General features: G+C 30.6%; 1 protein-coding gene across 2 annotated transcripts in view; it reads right to left on the minus strand.

The window, feature by feature from the left end:
- Positions 1-835: 835 nt before the first annotated feature.
- Rrp6 (exosome component Rrp6) overlaps positions 836-19,613 on the minus strand; it is a 223,186-nt gene continuing 204,408 nt past the window's right edge. Inside the window, exon 3 of one of the 2 annotated variants that reach the window (XM_089598696.1) lies at positions 836-1,292. In XM_089598696.1, the coding sequence (XP_089454822.1) occupies positions 1,119-1,292 (174 nt within the window). In that variant the 3' untranslated portion in view covers positions 836-1,118. The remainder of the gene's footprint in view (positions 1,293-19,613) is intronic. The other variant, XM_089598695.1, reaches the window with a different exon arrangement.

Consider the following 19,613-nt stretch of genomic DNA (forward strand, 5'->3'; position numbering starts at 1 on the left):
TTTTCTTTTCTGTTTCCTTTCATATGTATACTAGTAACATAAAATAAAGTGACATAAAACTAATTGGAAAAGGAATTTAAATTATTATAAAATAATAAATAATAAATAAATAAATATTAAAATAAATAATTATAAATAGACGAAAAGAGGAAGTACAGGTCATCCGAATTAATAATTAGCGGAAAGAAAGGTAAGTTAATCTGGATATTATATTCAACACTCTACTTCTTCCTTCCTTTTAATTTTTCTCAAACAATCAAATAGTTGGACTATCTGCTGTCCCGCAGCCTGTGAAGGGCGTGAGACTGTAGTCCACAGTTTTTAGTTTTTGGTTTGAAGCTGAAAACAAACTTAAATGACATCAAACGTTATTTAACATTTTCTATACCAAAGCGTATTGGGACGAATGTTAAAAAAATTATGTATGGTAGATCAATTGTAATCAAAGATAATCGGTTGTAAATTTTGATTTTATGACTAATTTTTTTTTTTTCTTGTTATTTTGTCGAACAAAAGGAACATGATCAAGTTATGATTGTTGGTGCCAAAAATAAGCAGCGATTTCTGGCCTTATAACTAGGGGTTTGAGCTGTGATTAATACGTCCATGAAAAAATCAAAGTCAACTGACAATATTTCTAAAACTAAAAAATATCTAGTAATTAAACTATATTATAGAATTTTGCATCTTAAAGTTTATTGTCCAGAAACTACGATAATAGTAACTGAGAGTTTATTTCAATAAAAAGAGGTAATAATAATTTTCAGTGTACGTTACATCATCTATTTCTGATAAAAATAATGAAATCAAGCTAATTTTATTTTGCCATATATTTTTTCTACAATTCTATGTAATTGATCAATTGGTTTTTAAACAGTAGTACAAAAACGCCAATGTATACCTAACGATATTTGATTTTTTTGTTAAGTATCTTAAAAAAAAAAAAAAAAATGGATCACGAATTTTTTGAAGGTTTCTTCATTGTTATTTTTTCAAAGAATCAAGTAACTACCTGAAAACTAAGTATTACAAAATAATGTTTATCACGAGAAAAAGAATAAGCATTCCTTAATGATTTATTTGTGATACTATTTATCCATACTGATTGTAGTTTCATCTCAAAATTCTCTTGGATAATTTAATTTTCCAGTGCATTCTTGTCCGTCGTTGGATTCATCTGGAACTTCTCTTAACATTACAGATTGAACTAGCTTGTACCTTTTAAAAGGACTGACGAAGACGAGTTTTCTTTTTTTCTTTACATAATTAGCGTTTCTCGTTTCCATTTTTTCCTGTTAAATGAACATTATAATTAAATTTGTTTGGTTTAAAAAAGCAAAAATAATATATATTTTGATAAACAAATAGAATTAAAAAAAAAATATATTCAATCAAATAATGAAGAAAAGAACATACAAACATAAGATTTATATATTTCAAAATAATATCCTGTTTTTATTATAGTGAAGATTTAATTTTTATTTATATTTCACACTATCCTTTTACTCACTTATATTTCTATGTACGGTTTTAATCGTTCAATGTCCTTACTATTTTTTACTGTATTTAATTTTAGTTATACTTTCGACGAGTACTAAGCCAAGGTTTTTTTAATGAAAAGAAAACTAAGTTAAGTGTGTAAATACTTATCAATATTTTTTTACACACACACGCGATCGCGCGCACACACATACACCCTCATACAGATATATACGTGCACGCAATCTAACTAATGTAAAATTGATTTGATCAATAGTGTAGGGAAATTAGATTCCCCCTTTTGTCAAACTACAACTGAAGTATAAGAAATGTGTAAATTTGATTTATTTAATTTTAAAAGTAAGGTAATTGTGAATAACAAGCTAAAGATTTTTTGAATATTCCGAAATAAATCGTTTCTTATATTTGAAAGAAAATCACACAAAAGGGTAATTTCTTGGATTTGACTATAATGAGAGATCCAAAACATTTTACTTTTGACTGGTTTGAAAAACCTACTTTTTCAGGACGTATTTTGAATTATTTTTCAGATCATCCAATTGCTTATAAAAGAAATATTGTATGCAACTTGATTAATAGTACGATTTTACTTGCTAGCAAGAAATATGATATTAAGAACGTTGCGAAGTTGAAGCACCTTTTAATAAGTAACAGTTATCCTACGAAGTTTCTTAATGAAAACATAGAAGGTAGATGAAAAAGACAAAAACACATCAACCATAGTAGAACCACTCCAAATGACCATCGTAGATATAAAATTGGTATACTACGTACTGGTAATAATTTCAGTGAAATTTCTAACTGATTGAAACCTCACAACATTCACACATAAGCTCTTCTACATAATAAGCTCAATAACGTCATTCGTTTGGGAAAAAACTGACTATCTCAAAGAGACAAACGTTGTTTACAAATTCCACTGTAAAAACTGTCTGGCGTCTTATGTTTATGCGACAAAGCGAGCGACTGAAATACGCATAAATGAACACAGAAAAAACGAGAAACTTTATCCTGTCATTCATGCTCATAAAGTCGAATTCACCTATGAGTTTGTTTGAAATAGTGTAAAAATACTCGACAAAGAAGCCAACTACAACAAGCGAATTATTAATAAAATTCTCTCTATAAAATTAGACAGCGATAACATCAGCAAGAAGAAAGATTTACTATACTTTAATAAATCATGCCTTCCGTTATGACGAAAGTTTAAAGGTCCTGAACGAGGTTAATGCCCTCAGACGTCAACCTTTGCCACGCTAATTATATAAGCGATACAAACCTTTATCTTGTAACTTAATCTATCGTTCGAACTGTGACAGGTGAGTCGTGGCACTCACGAACTTTCCGCATACTTGAGATAATTGTAAGAGTGATACGTATTATAAATTGCATTGTACATAATATCGTAGAGCGTATAGAACCATATTATAATTTATTTTAGTCTTATGAGGACACAAATGGTCAGCGAAACGTTGCTGTATTAAACTGAGAAATAAAAATTCTCCTGGTGTTATTTCTTTAACCTTGCCCCACAAGAATAGTATGATTACCAGTAAAAATGGAAAACACTTTTTTAATTCGATTTGAACCTTTAACCTACTGCACACTGGACAGTGGCTCCACCAATAGAGCTATAGGAGGTGGAGCAATTACTATACTAGTAGTGATTCTGTAAAAGTTATCAGAGTATGTTTTGCCATTTGATAAAAAAATTAAATCACACTCTGTGTGTGTGTGTGTGTGTGTGTGTGTGTGTGTGTGCGCGCGCGCGCGCGCGCATATGTGAAGTGTACTTTCATTTTTTCCCCTTACCACCTAGATCTAGATGTGATGAAATTATATCAGTTTTTATGTTATTTTGATAGGGTTCGATTGTTATGTGCCCCCATCCATCCCCCATTGACCCCCTCAGCCACCAATACAATTTTGAATGATCCTCCTAAGCCCTTCTTTAAATAAGAAGAAATCCTATCTGTTTTTACATCTTTTTTTAAGTTAAATTTTCGATTTTCAATAAATGCACCACCCCCAGAGCTTTTTACACTCTTAGGAAATCCCTCTCATACCCCTCACAATTTCTTAACACATTTTCTTAGTATACCTTCAAGCTCCTCTCACAATTTATCAGTACTTGTTCACTTAAGAGTGAAAATATTAGGCTGGCTTCTCTGTACAGCTAGCCTTTGTCATGAGAAGGATGGACTGCTTTGGGAATTAAGGTGGGGACACTCACGTACATTGTTTGAGTGTATTTGATGCTTGGTGCGTGAGTTTCCCCCGCTACTTATAATTACACGCCACGACAATTAAGAGCTCTGGTGCCCGGTACAAGCTCGGCTCTAGCTCTCTAGCCTTCCGAACTTCGAAGCGACAAGACGTTCCCGCGAAGCAGTCCCTCCTTCGTCTAAAAGTTCAACGGCAACTTCTTTACACCTGGCACCGGTGTCGTGCCTTTTTTTCAGCAGACTCAGAGAAGACAGTCTTCCGTTGTTGTGACGTATAACTATCGTTATAGCGTTTTCTTTTACTTTAAGTACTCAGCAAACGAGGCATATAAATTTTGTTTTCTTGCACTGTCTGTGCAGACATCATTTGATTTATCATTTACTTCTATATATTTCTTTCGCGAGCCTTCCTAGTATTTTCTCTTTGTAAAACCTGTAGCATTTCATTGGTGAATGAAAGTTTATTGTTTTTTAAAAAAAAAATTCTCTTCGTTGTCGAAGTGAGTTCGTTGTGAGTGTTTCTAGTAGTAGTCGCTGCATGCAAAGTGCCATTTTTTTTTTATAACCATCTAAATTACCTCGTTTCAAGATTACAAAATTTTCACGTCGCATTTTAATTCGACCGGCAAGGTCAAATTCTTTCTCACCTGGGCTTTTCAATTCGAGGCTTACGAACTTTTTCGAGCCACGAGAAAAGCCCAGCAAACACAAACAGTACCTTCTCTTAGACCTTCTCAGCACTATATTAGCCATTCTTTGTTTAAGGTCAAAATGTTTTGATTTTTATGTTATTATGATCAACTTAAATATTTGTTCTAGCCGTCCTCAGCCACTTCCCACCACTATTTAACTCCACGTTATAAATTTTTATTCGAATGTGATGACTATTTTATCTGTATGAATTGCTGGCACATTTTTATACCACCATTGAGGTAGTATTATGGCACGCTGATTTTTATTTTTAAATTTTCAATAAGTTTTTTCCATTATATCAATGAATGTGTATAAGAATAGTACATGATATTTTCATACTTAATCAAAAAACAACAAATAAGCTTATATCTCAAATATTTCAATGAAGTTTACCCGTCTGTCTCTAACCTAGACCATGCGCAACCTACAAAGGAAAAAATTTATGTGTAATAAAAACTTCACATTATTTACAAAGGTTGATGTACTTATTATTTCAATACATATGTTTCTACGTTCTAACTTAATGTTTTAATATTACAAATATAATTTGTTACGAATATCATTTGTCAAAGTTTATCGGTACATTAAATTTTTTTTTTTTTTTTTCAAATTCAAGACATTTAAAAAAACTAAACAGTATACGTAAGAGTTATACTAACGTACAATAATACAGTATAATTTTTGTTTTGTTGTACGTTTAAAAAATTCTATTAAATTTAAAATAATTAGGAAAGTTTTGCTTAACACGTCACAAGGTAATATTTAAATAATAATTTCATGAATTTCATAAACTTATTTTTTATTTTAATGAACTGCGGAATGATATTATGTACAATGTCATACCTCTGCAATGGAAAATGTATAAAAGTTGAATTTTTTTATGTACTTCAGAGTCAACGTCAAAAATTGATTTACAAACAATATTTTGCATATATTGTCATCACGTTTTATTTGAATATAAATTCTATTTCCACTTTTGCACCTTAATAATGCGACGTAAAATTGGCCAGGCAAAAACAGTGATTTTTTCCCAATACGGTCCTATTGTAACAGAGTTAATTTCTACAGTGAGTACACGTATGCTGTGTGGTATACTTTAGTCAGTCTACCACTAACGGTTAAGTGGAGCTCATGTGCTCATACTGTAGAACTTATATTTATATCTTTATTTGAATATACTTTTATTATAATAGCTTAACACATGTTTAATTATTTAGACCACCTCTCTAAAATTATAACATGGTAGCAGAGCGTAATTATTATTTTTTGTTTGTTTTCACAATCACTGCTTTGGCGGCCTGTAATAATCAAAAACTAAGGACACTCCACGTGAAAGTGTCAATCAAACACTAATACGATCACAAGAGTGGTCGATTGGCATATGTGTGCGTGAAGTGCGTGTTAAGTATATAACTAATATGCCAGTAATCCAGAGGTGATAATTGAATACAAAAGCTGAAATGTTAGTAAATGGTAAGTGAACAAGAAGAATTTAGTGCAGACAAAAATATAAAATACTGAAGAGAAAGTTTCGTGAAAATAACTAAAAAAGTACTTATAATAAAAAAAAAATTCTAGAAGATCCGAGCAAAGTATAAGAAGGCTGAAAGAGCAAAAATAGACAATGCTCTTATTCCCGTACTTGGCGGAGAAGAATTCAGCAGTTAGAAATTTAGATTACTGATCCTAATAGAATACAGAATGTCTGCAGGAGGAAATATTAAAGAAACAGAAAAGATGAGATACTTCATAAGAGGATTGCCAACAAGTTATAGCTACATCGGAGACTATATTGATTTAATACCTGACGAGCAAAGAACAGTAGAATAAGTTTAACATAAGAAGTTGAAGTGAAAATTAAAAGTGATTCTAGCACATTCCGTATTAGAATACAAGGAAACTACTATAGATGTAGTCGTGCGGGATGGATAACTAAAGTATGTCAATTCAACAGCAGCAATACACACAAGCAAGGTATATGCAGCAAGGCTGAGGAAGAGACTAACAACATCAAAAAGATAGAGGTAGAGGCCAATACACATCACCAGACCAAATGAATTATCGTATCAACAACAACAAGAGAAGTAAGAATTATCGGAAGCCTGGTACATACGAATTCGGCGTGAGAAAGAAAAGCTGGTGTACAATTGTGATATAGATAACGTAATGAACTGATTATTAGATAGCAGTAGTACAGATCATTTAATTAATATGGATAGACATTTTAGCAAATTTATAAATATTAAGAAATCCGTGACAATAACTTTGCCAAATGGTGAGCAAATAAAAGCCACAAAGATAGGTAAAATTTATATGTATTTCGATAACAATACGCACAAGTCAAATGTAAAACATAAAATTAGAATGCATTAGAATAAAATGTGCTAACTGTACAAAAATTAAAATCTCAAACAAGCCATGTAGTAAATGGGCCATATAATACAACAGGTTTTAAAGGAGAAAAGTATTTCCTAACTTTTATTTATGATCATAGTAAATGCATCAAAATTTATTATGTAAAAGAAAAATCAGAAACTGAAAACTGCTTTATTGATTATATTGATTCAGTTGAAAATCGGTTTTGTAAGAAGATTAAAAAACAACAATGTGATAATGGGATTCAATATTTGAATCTAAAAATGTACAATTTTATTAAACACAAAGAAATCGAATTATTACGTTGCCCACCTTATGTCCATGAAGTAAATGGTATTGACGAAAGATACAATTGATAGGCGAAAGATATGGTTACGTGTCTAATTACAGAGGCTTAAATGAACCTGCATTACCGGCCAGAAGTAATGAAAACTGTAGCATATTTCAAAAAATAAAACGATTACAAATACTTATGAAAACAAAACACCGGATGAAATATTCGATTGAGAGATATGGTAATTAAATTATTCGTGTTATTTATTTAAATTATATAAATGCTAATATACTGAGTATATTTAATGAGGTAAAAAATGTTTGTTTTTATTTTAAAGAAAAATTAAATCCAATTTATGTTTTTATTTTTGTAGACACGTTAATTTGCTGTAGAAATTTAAAGAAAGTAAAACAGATTTAAGATAAACTATTACAGAAGTTTGCTATGAAAAATTTGGAAGAAATTAAACAATACATTTGAATTGAAATCGATTATAAAAAGGAAAACAAAATTATAAAATTAAGCTAAAAAAATTATATTGATTAATTTGCAAAAAATTACAGTGAAAATAAAACGAACTTGAAGTTAGAAAAAGCAGAAATTTGTGAAGAGCAAATTAAATATAGAAACTTGATTGTAGAAATTTTGTATATAAGTGCAGGTACAAGACCAGAAATCACTTATAGTGCAAATTACGTAAGCAGTTTCCAAAATTGTTAAAATGAAACTCACTCCAAATATACCGTGCAAATTTTGAAATCTTTGGTTGAAACAAAAGAAATAAATTGATATTTAATTATAATTGAAAAAGTGACATTTTTGATTGTATGGTAGATTCAGATTATGCTAAAGATAATATTTAAAATCGACAACAGTTTATGCAACTAGATCGTTTAGTTATATAATTTTTTGAAAAATCTATAAAACAAAGGAATGTAATGAAATATTCAACTTTTGCAGAATATATAGCGGAGCAGTAACCAAAGTATTGTTTATCATGAATTTGCTCAGTGAAATATGATATAATAAACTTGATAAGCCTATAAATACTTATAAATACTTATAAAGATAATTCAGGCGCAGTTAAAATAGCTAAATATAAAAACTCTATTTAAATTTGAATATCATTATATTCATAAAAATTATAAAAATAAGAACATTAATACAATAAATTGGTACAGTCTCGTTTGTTTATGGAACCATACATAAGTATACGTGCGGCTTCAAACAGTATACGTATGCTGTGCCATACGCTTTAGTCAGTCTGCCACCAACAGTATTACTATTATAGCTTAACACATGTTTATCCGTTTAGACCACCTCTTAAACATTATAACAGATCCAATTTTATTAATACTTTGACCTTAAAATTTATAAATAATCATGTAAAACGTTAAGATTAAAGCAAATTGTTTTCCGTATAACATAAAAGGTACTAAAAACAAATTTACAGTATTTGAAGTTGTTTTTAGTATAAAAACTTCATTTCTAATTTTTTATAGTTACAATTTATGCTTGAATATTGTGTTTAAGTAATTTTGTAATTAGTCATCTTATACCCTTACAGAAGCCATCAGCTATGTTTATATTTTGTATCAACAGAACAATTGTTTCAATTTTTTAATCAACATCCTTGTAAGTAGCATGACCTGTGATGTAATATGTTTTTATTTTTCTATTTAGATGATTTAGAATGTTATCATTCAAAAAGTAAGTATATTTGTTATGCAAAGTAAGAATAACGTTATTTATAAAAAGTTAAAATCCTCACGAAAAATATCGAAGCAAACAGTAGTTTATTTGGCACTTAATTGATTTAATTTATTTTTTATAATTTTTAATAATAATTCTAAAAATTTTTAGTCAATCAAACAAATATTGATTTTCAATTTTTTTCAATTTTAGGACACAAAACAGTGACCAAAGATATGATGATTTAATACTTTCTGGAGTTCCGTTGTGCATGCGAAAGAGTGCGGACGTGTCGAGAGAGCGCTCCGTAGGGAAGAGTAATTAAAAAGTAATTAAAGTAAAATAAAAGAAATAAAAAGTACGAGGAAGTGTAAAAAGTGAAGAAGCAGCAGAGAAAAAAGGGTAAAGTGAATAATTATGAAAGTTTGAAAGGATGAAGTGAGATTAGTGTGGTAGTGTCAGGGTAAAGAGAACACGTGTAAGGCAAGTAAGGAGTGGGTAGTAAGAATAGGGGATAATAAAGAAAGGTAGTAGTGAGCGGAAAAACGAGAGACAAGAGGACAGGAAAACAGTGTTAAAGTGGTGATAGTAAAAGAAAAAGTGCAGTGAAGTTCGAAAGAAAGTGAGGTTAGAAAAGATATTACAGGAAGAAAGAAGCGGCAATTGGAGAAAGAGAACAGACTCTATTGAATTTTACAAAAGAAAATCAGGAGAATAAAGAATTAAACGATAAGATGAGCAGGTTGGAAAGAAAGTTGGACAGCATGATTAGTAGTCTGGAAAGAAGAGAAGAAGATTGGAAAGAGGAAAAACAGATGTGGATAAAAGAAAGGCAACAGTAGACAGAAGAAAAGAAGGCGTTAGAAGAAAGAATAAGCAAGTTGGAATGGGAAACAGAAAAAGCTGAGAGAGAGAAAAAGAGACCGAACATTGTTATAAAAGGAGGAAATATTGAAGGAGAGAATCTGGAGAAGAAGGTCGAAGAATATATTGAACAAAAGATAAAAATAAAAGTCAAGATAGAGAAGGCTAAAGTGATAAGTGTAAACGCTGGGCAAAATGTGAGGAAGTTGGTGGTAGTAAGGCTGGCAAGTAAAGAAATGAAAGAAGAAGTAATGAGAAATAAAAAACATCTGGAGAGAGGAGTTTACATAGAAAGCGATCTAACAGAGAGAGAAAGAGAGATCCAAAGATTTATTTTAAACAAGTCAAAAAAGCAGAGGAACAAAGGAAAAAATATAAAAGTTGGATATATGAAGATTTTGATCGATGGTAAATGGCTTAGATTTGAAGAAAGGGAAGGAGATTTTACAGAGGAAAGAAGATGGAGCCAAGAATGAAGAGAACAAGAAGATGTAGAGGAGGAGGGAGTGAGAAGAAGAAATGTTAGTGTTTGTGCGTGGAACATTGCGGGAGTGATAAATAAGGACAGTGAAGTGTGGAAGTATTTAAGTGAATTTGATGTGATAATGTTAGTAGAGACATGGTTGGAAAAGGACAAGTGGGCTAATGTAGAAAGTAAGTTGCCAAAAAGCTATGAGTGGAAGTGTGTAGCAGCGACTAGAGAGCATAAAAAAGGTAGAGCGAAAGGAGGAGTAATATTAGGAATAAGCAAAAAAATGGAAAGTAGAAATCATGAAGTATGGAGCGATAATATAGTAATGCAGGAGATTAAACACGGAAATCAGAACTGGAAGATCATAGGAGTATATAGTCAAAATGTAGCAGAGACGATGGGAATTATAAAGGAAAAAGTAAAAACGAAGGAAAGTGGATGCGTACTTATACTAGGAGACTGGAATGCAAGAACTGGGAGAGAAGGAGGTTGGATTAATGAAAGTGATAGTGAGAGTGAGAGTGACGACAAGGACGTAAGGTTAAGAAAGTCGAAAGACGAAAAGATCAATGAGGAAGGTAGAAGACTAATAAAAGAAATAACAGAAGAAGGATGGTGTATAGTAAATGGGCAAAAAGGAGAAGAAGGAGAATTCACATACGTTGGTAGCAGAGGAGAGTCGGTAATAGATTACGCAATAGGATGTCAAGAAGCGTTAGATCAGATTAAGGAAATAAAGATAGGACAAAGAACGGAATCAGATCATATGCCGCTAGAAGTATACCTAGAAAAGGAAGTAGAGGTAGGAATTGTAGAGAAAAAAGAGAGAATAAAGGTAAGGAGGGATTGGACTCATGAATTGATTGATTAGTATGGAGAAAGGTGTAAAGACTGGGAGCGGAAGGGAAAAGAGATTGAAGAAAGATGGAGTGAATTGAAAGAAAAAATAGATAGTGCAGTACCTAAGGTGGAAAAACAGTGTAGAGTGTGGAAGATGGGGGATAAAAAATGGCACGATAAAGAATGGAAGGAGAAGAAGAAGGATTTAAGAAGAATAATGAAAAGGTGGAGGAAAAAGAAAATAGAAAGAAGTTATTACATAGATAAAAAAAGAGAGTATAGGAACTGGTGTGAGGCAAAAAGGAAAAGGTTTGAAAGATTAGAAGAAGAAGAGATAAAAAATGCAACATCGGAAGGCGAAGTGTGGAAATATATAAACAAGTACAGGAAAAAACGAAGGAGAGAAATATCTAAAAAGTTCACAGTAGAAGAGTGGAGAAGGTATTTTATGGAAAAGCTAGATGGGAAGAATGAAGAAGGAATTGTGAGGGAAGAGACAAGAAAGGATGAGGCAAGAACAAATGCAGAGGATCAGGAAGAAATGAGCAAGGAAGAGTTCGAAAGGCAGATAGCCAGATTAAAAGTAGGAAAAGCACCAGGAGAAGACAAGCTGGAAAATAAAGTATGGAAGTACATGCCGGGAGAAGTGGATGCAGCTCTGTGGGAATTGCTGAAAAAAGTATGGGAAAAAGGAGAATTACCGGATCAGTGGAGGCAAGGTACGATTTGTTTGATTCACAAAAAAGGTGATAAAGATATGTTAGAAAATTATAGAGGAGTTACATTGACATGTACAGCATATAAGATTTATGCGAGTATGTTAAATGAGATGTTAAAAAAGGAAATCGAAGGTAAATTATCAGAAAGCCAGTTTGGTTTTAGAGAAAAGAGAGGAGTAATAGAAGCTATATATACATTGAAACACATTGTTGAGGAAAAATTAAGCAAAGAAAGAGGAAAATTATTTACATGTTTTATTGATTTAAAGGAAGCATTTGATCGAGTGGATAGAAAAGTTTTAAAAGAAAGATTAATAGAAATGGAAGTGAGTGAAAAGCTAAGAAATAGGATTATGGATATTTATAAAGAAACGAGAAATGTAGTTAAAGTTGGAGAAGAGGAATCCAAGGAATTTTGGACAGAGAAAGGTGTGAGGCAAGGCTGCCCACTGAGCCCGACGCTGTTTAACGTGTACTTAGCGGATCTGGAGCAGGAATTAAAGAAAGGGCAGGTGGGAGGATGCAGATTTGGTAATGAAAAAGTATGGAGTCTATCTTACGCGGATGATATAGTATTGATAGCAGATAGAGAAAAAGAATTGAAAGAGATGTTAAAAAGATTCAAAAAGTACATAAATAAAAAGAAGATGATTTTAAGTGAGGAAAAAACGAAAATTTTAGTGTTCGAAAAAAGAAAGAGGAATGATAGAAGGTGGAATTGGGGGAGTAAGGAATTAGAAGAAGTAAATGAAATAAGATATTTAGGATATATACTACAGAAAAATGGGAGAAACGATAGGCATATAGAAGAAAGGAAAAGGAAAGCAGTGATAGCTATGAAAAATGCATGGAGCATAGGAGAAAGAATATTTAAGAATAGCTATGAAAGAAGAAGAAAATTATTTACAGCCCTAGTAGAAAGTATAGCGCTATTTGGTGCGGGAGTGTGGGGCTGGGAAGAAGAAGAAAGACTAGAAAGTGTACAGAGAAGATATATGAAATGGATATTAGAATTAGACAGCAATACACCAAATTATATAGTGGAGGAGGAGTGTAGATTAGAAAGGATGAGTATAAAAGCGTTAAGGAGAGCGTTAAAGTTTGAAGAGAAAATTAGGGAGTCAGACATAAAATTAGTAAAAGAATGCATAAGAGAAAAGGACAAGGACAAGGAAAGAGAGAGAATAGGAAAGGATTCAAAAAAGAGAGCTGAATTACTACGGGAAGAGAAAGTAAAAGAAACAAGATTTATGAAAGGAGTAGAATTTAGGGAGGAAGTAAGAGAAAAAATATTAATGAACAAGGAAAGAAAAGAAAAAGAGAAGAGAATGAAAAAGATAGAGAATTAACGGTACAACAGAACATATAAAGGTATAAGAACAGAAGATGAACCAGAATACTTGAAAAAGGATATGCCATTAAAGGATAGAAAGTTAGTAGTAAGGTTTAGATGCGGAAATGAATGCAGAAGTAGAGAATACTGGAAAGGAGAGGAGGATAAGAAGTGTAGATTATGCAAGGAGGAGGAAGAAGATCTTAGACACATACTAAAGATTTGCGGAGATACGAGAGATGAAGAAGAAATGGAAAAAATACTAAGCCATGATGCAAAAGAGATAGAAATGCTAAGAAAAGTAATCAGAAAAAGGAAGGAGTCAGAAAAGATCTAAAAGATAAAAGAAAGGATGCAGAAAGTTAAGGTAGTAAAGAGAGAAGAAGGATTAGTAGGACAAGAAAGAAGAGAGAAAAAGAAATGCAAGGAAGAATGAAGAATACAAAAAATATATGGACAATTTAAAGAAAAGATTTGTTAATTTTTTGAAATTTTTGATAGTTAAATAGTATTAGAAAATTTGTTTACTGAGTTAAATATTGGAAAGTTTGATAATTTCGATAATTTAAGTTGGAAATTTTTGAATTTTTGATAGGCATGTGTTCAATTTTGAATTTTGAGAATTGAGTTTTGTATAATTGGAATTGTAGTAATATTAAATTTGTTTCATTTCAATATTATTTTAAAAAAAGACAAAGTAGAATATTAAGAACAGTTGAAGTAAAAATGAATATATTATATAGCGTAGATTAAGTATGTATTAAATGTACAAAATGTTACGGAACCCCTCCAAACCCGTAAGGGACGGAGTATGAAATAAAATAAAAATAAAAAATAAATAATACTTTCTCGTATAATCTTGCTTCTAATACTATTTTTTAAAACTAGGAGAATCTTTCCAAAATCTTCTCCTAAAACAACAAATTTATCACGAAAGCTTCGATGGCTTAGTGGTTAGCGTGCTAGCCTCTTAGCCGGAGATACTCAAGAGTTCGTGGGTTCAAATCCCGTCGAAAATTATCGAGATTTTTTTCTCGATCTTTTCCGATAGGATGAGTATCCAGAATATCGAAACACCACTTATCCGAATTTTAAAACGAATAGTGGATTTTTTCTAGTGATGTCTGGATGTCCAGGGGCTTCCTTTGCGAAGGATAGCCAACACCTGGCCAACTCATCGGGTAAAGTCACTGTTGGTTATAAAAAGGTCGGTACAGAGAGTTAAGATGGTTTATTGGAAAAATATCTTTCCATTAAATTTGATAATAGCTGGGGTGTGTTTAAGACAATCGCTGCACCCTGTAAATAGTACCTAGTAGGATGGATGACCGAGTCGTCTGAGGGGAACTTTGCAAGGGGCCCGCACGAAAGACTCGCATACTTGGAGAAATTAATGGTATTTACAGAAAAAAAAAGAACATAGGAGGTAAAGATCAGGGACATAAGACACGTAAAAATCCTGGAACGGGTATACGTTGAAATCATAATACTATTAGAATAAATTTATTACTAAAACGGATATTTGTATTACATAACTTTCGCAATGTTTTTGTAACTGTTTTTAAAGCTTTTTTTGGGATCATAGAATCCTCATCCAATAAAATTAAATCTACTTCTTTTAATTCTTTTTTTCAGATTAAAATTCCAATAACAAACTTTTTATTAATAGTCATAATAATATCGATGCTATCCAAGTCTATGCCATTAATAAAAAAATTTTGTTTTTTTGTTTACATGTTATTTTGAAAATTGTGATTTGATTTTCACTTAATTTTTTCTAAGTTGAAGTAACCGATTGAGTAAAAAAACCATTTGTAATTGTTATCCCTTTCTCTTATATAAATTTTTATCGATGTGGATAAATAAAAATTTCCACATTTTTCTTCAAATTCCAGGCGTTTTATAACACTTAAAAAAGTTAAGGTGGTATGTGAATGTAGTAACTTATTTTGGGTAATCAAAATGAAAAAGTTTTGATCAATTAACATCGAAAAAAAAAGTTATCTTATAAATTTGTAACACTACTTCAATTTCGACTTCTACCTACTGTGTAAACACATTCGTATTTTTTCAAGGCACTCTGAAAAAATTAAATATTCAACTAAAGTCAAAAAGTAGGGGGTTGGCGCATATGTAGAATTATGTGTACTGTTATTTAAACACTGTTTTGTCTTCTTTATAGTCTTTTGGCCCTTTTTATTATTTGTCCTGTTTTTTTTTTTAAATCAACATGGTGGCAGCCAAAAGAGAAGAGGGGCATTTGTTTCGACTACTTTTATAGGATCACTTTACACTAGGTTCTAGTAATCTTTAATTTTACAAGTAGTCCTTATTTACCTTAAGTTGATTCAAATTGTATTTCTAATGACTACAATAATTACTAAAGGATTAACATTAAAAGTTAAATCCAATGGCTATGCAAACAAGTAATTAATTTATATCACATACACGATTTATGTGGGTGGAGGCCCACAAAAAATATTATTACTACTCTAATACTTAATGCCCGTATACTTCTAGAACAAACAGCAATCAATGATTTGCAATACTAGTTAAAAACCATCAATTTTATGAGGAACTTGAATTTTGTTAAAAACTCTATTTTACTGGACATAGTGCGATAACCAGTGTCAATTCAGAAATGTTTCTTAAGTTTTGTTTAAATACCTACTACACACCGAAAAATAGTTCTACCAAATAGAGAAAGGCTAAAACATTATTTCTATATGCCTACCCTTAGATGAACCGCATAAGTAATAAAATGGATATTAATTAGTTGCTAGTACACCCACTAAAAAATGATAATTTCTCAGCAAGCATTGGAGTTATTATCAACATAATAATATCCTGTTGAACCTAATTAACCCAGTGGTTCTATAAAAAATTTCAAAAAACTCTTGAGTCACGATTTCTCAAAAATTCTTAACTGTAAATCAAATAAATGTTCGGATTTTAATTTTTTACAAGTTGTAGTCGTCCTCATTTCTGATTTATCCTCTAAATGATATTTTTGAATATTGCATAGTTATTATAAACTGATATTTTTTTGCAAAAAAGGCACTTCAATGAACAGCACCAGATAAGTCTTTAACGATCAAATTTAAGTTTCACGTGCATAGATATATTTTTCAGGACTTACACTATATCGTGTTTTATTCTTATTAATGATTCACCACGTTAAATTGCTTAATTTAAATTAAAAGAAAAAAATGCAATAAAAAACTTTTGATTTCAGAGCTGAGCAGGGATAAGTCGTGGTAGCAGCGAAGAGTGGATTCCGATTACAATCACAATTCGTTTTCACCTGCTTGCAGATGCCAGCTCACATAAGGACTGGTCACGAAAAAAATGTTCAGAGTTAAAACATGACAGTTTAATTTGCTTAAATTTAATTTCTCTTTACTACAATATTTTTTTGTAGGTCTACTATAGAAAACCAATTCTTTCAAAGTTATTATCGACAGCATGGACCGTATCTGTATGTCGATTAGCTGATTCAGAGAACCAAGTTACAGTCACCTCACTAATATTCGAAAAAAGGTAGAAGAAAATTAGAGAACTCAGAAATATCTGCCAAGACCTTTGGATTCTGATAGTATTTGTAAGAACTTATCACGTTATTTTTTCACTTAGAAAACGTTATAACCTTAAAAAATACCGATTTTCTAACTTTCCAAACGAATAATCTAAGATTTATGTTTTTTTCGGTTTATTCAACATACCAATTTACACAAATATATACTTACTTATATACATCCATTTAAGTATAGTTGCTTATGAAAATAAGCGTCGTATAATGAATACCTTACTGTATCGTTGTGTTTTCTTTGATAGAATTACAATCACTATTTAACGTAATAAATGTGTGTTTATTGTAAGTTGTACAACTACCTTCATGAGAAGAATTATTCATCTCATTACTATAAATACTAAAACAAATATCATAAGAATGTCGGTTATAGGATATTATAAATTTATCAATTGCATAATCGCACATTTATAATGACACTCAAGAAAAAAATTTTTATTCATACAGCGTAAGTTTGTTCTTAAACTCAATATTACAAATTCTTTTCACACATGTGATTTTTCATCATTTTCTCTACTATAGATCTATAACTTTTTTTCATTACTGGTGAAATTTAACGGAAGTCAGTACATGAAATGGATAATTTTTCTTGAAATGTATTTTCGTTTATTGAATTATATCGTTTATGAATGTTCTTTCAATGCATTTTCTAACATATTATCATCAATATTTTTAGCCAAAATAAATGATGGAAATGAAATTTCTCAATTGTGAAGACAACATAATGCTAGAAACTTCTTCAAATATCATTAAATTTTTGAATTGTGTTCTAGTAATCTTATGTTTATAACTGTTTTTAAACTTTTAAGCAATACTAGTTCTTTCATTTTGGTTACAATTAGTTTTATAATTGTTCATGATATTTAAGTAATAAAAGTTTAAGCTACCTTTTTAAGTATAATTACTAAAACTTTTCCACGTAATCTAGTGTTTTATCTAATGATAAAAATTGTAATATCTTCGAATATTACCATATTTTATTTTATTACTCAATTTATAAAGTTTGTTTAATGGAAAAGATGCCACAAAGTGTTGTTCTTCAATTTTTTACATTATCTTCGTCACGTATAACTTTTTCTTTATTTTCGATATTAAAAGCCAAATGGATAATGTTCTAACTTTTATCACATACAGTGGAATTCTTGCAGATGTCGTGCTACCTTCATAGAATTCAAATATCGTTTATCAGTAAAATGTAAAACTTCTTTTTAATGTAACGTATGAAATTATTCTTTTCCACGTAGCAATAAACTTCATTCAATTTAAAATCCGTCATTTTTATTTACTTTTATTCATTTATTTTTTTGTTTTTAATATTCAACCTTCGCTATAAGTGTAATTATAAAGATACCTCATTCATTTATTAATTCATAATAGTCTACTTTTTTCAAAGATTTATAATTTTTCAACAAAAATTTATTGTTACAAACAACTATAGAGTTATCAACTGGAATAACTTCTTAACAATATTTTATATTTTAGTCATGTCTTGGATAATATTTCTGTTTAAATAAAACAACATTTATTATGGTCATCTGTCATCACTAAAGAAAAAAAAGTACTATTTTTTGTTTCATTCAAATTCATTTAGTTCATTCAAATTACGGAAAATCAAAATATTTTACAATAATCAATAAGTATACTAAGTTAGGCTGCGGTACCGTGATCAACGTAAAAGTAGTATGGCATTATTTCTCCGTAAGATAATTTTATTTATATTTACTTTTATCTTTAACATTTAAATTAGGCGCAAAGCAGTGAACATGCTAGTAGAGACAACAATACCAGAGATGAAGTCATCACAATTTTACTTTACATGCTCTAAGGCATTATCATTTCGGAATTACGCTGCTAGGTGTTCAAGAAACATAACGGCACAGGTGTAAGCTGTATACGTATATACTAGGACATTTATTTCATGCCCGTGCATATTTGTGTTTCTTAATATTCAATAATTAAGGTTTTATTTCGGTTATTATTAAGTAATTTTATTCAATTTCAACATATACCACATTAGTTAGAATTAGAATCATTTCGTTATTTTTTCTCGGTTTTTACAGCGTGTACGCTGTTAAATATACGTAGGCATTAATTTGACAGTATAATTTGTTATTTTTTCCGTAATATGTTGTTGACTATTACTTATTTGCTTTCTTGTAAAATATATAAAATGTAAATTTGTATAAAATACGTTGTATTATTGGAAGGCTGGTCAAATCATACACGTGTGCCTTAAACTACTGGTTAGTAAATATACAAAGGTAAGGTATAATCACAAACTTGATGGAGGGGCTTCTGTTATCTGTCCAGATTATTTTTTAGCTTTTAACAAATTTTACTTCAAGTTTGTTAGATAACAGAGACCCAATCACTTCTTTTATCCTACCTAAGCACATATATGTGATCAAGGGATGGTGTAATTAGATATGAATATACCTACAGTAAGTCATTAATTAATGCAAAATCTCAGTATAAAGGAGAAATGATATCTACTATGTATGTTTCGCATTGACTGCTGACTCATAATCGACTTGCTAATCAATTTAATAAATTTTAATACAAACAAATATTTATTATCTCATACTTATATGTGCGTTTCAGGCTTTGATATTTTCAAAAACGTTATACGATACATTTTTTGTATTTTTAACTATTTATGTAGATTTAATTTTCTTTTGAATGTTAAGGTTTGATGTATCTTTACATAGCAAAGGCTTAGCAAGCAAAGAGATAAGGCTATAAAGCTCTACTAGTAGAGTTGTCTCAGTGAAGGTTCATGCCTTTGCGCACTACATGTGCTCATTTCTCTACCACTTGTAATGCTTATTCAATTATTTTTACTACGCCCTCTTTATTATATTCCTACTCCTAATAATCAAATAATTTTAAGTGGAGTATAGTATGAAAAATTTTATACTAAAAAAACGATTTGACCAAACATACTTTTTATCACCAAATAAAAGTTTTGGCGTTTGAAAATTGTAATTAACGAGAAATATCTTATATTGGTAAAGAAAATCGAACAGTTGAAATTAA

Source organism: Copidosoma floridanum, unplaced genomic scaffold (assembly GCF_036245765.1).
Source record: "Copidosoma floridanum isolate Cflo_tuat_1 unplaced genomic scaffold, Cflo_Japanese_pri ptg000006l, whole genome shotgun sequence".
Classification (NCBI taxonomy): Eukaryota; Metazoa; Arthropoda; class Insecta; order Hymenoptera; family Encyrtidae; genus Copidosoma; species Copidosoma floridanum.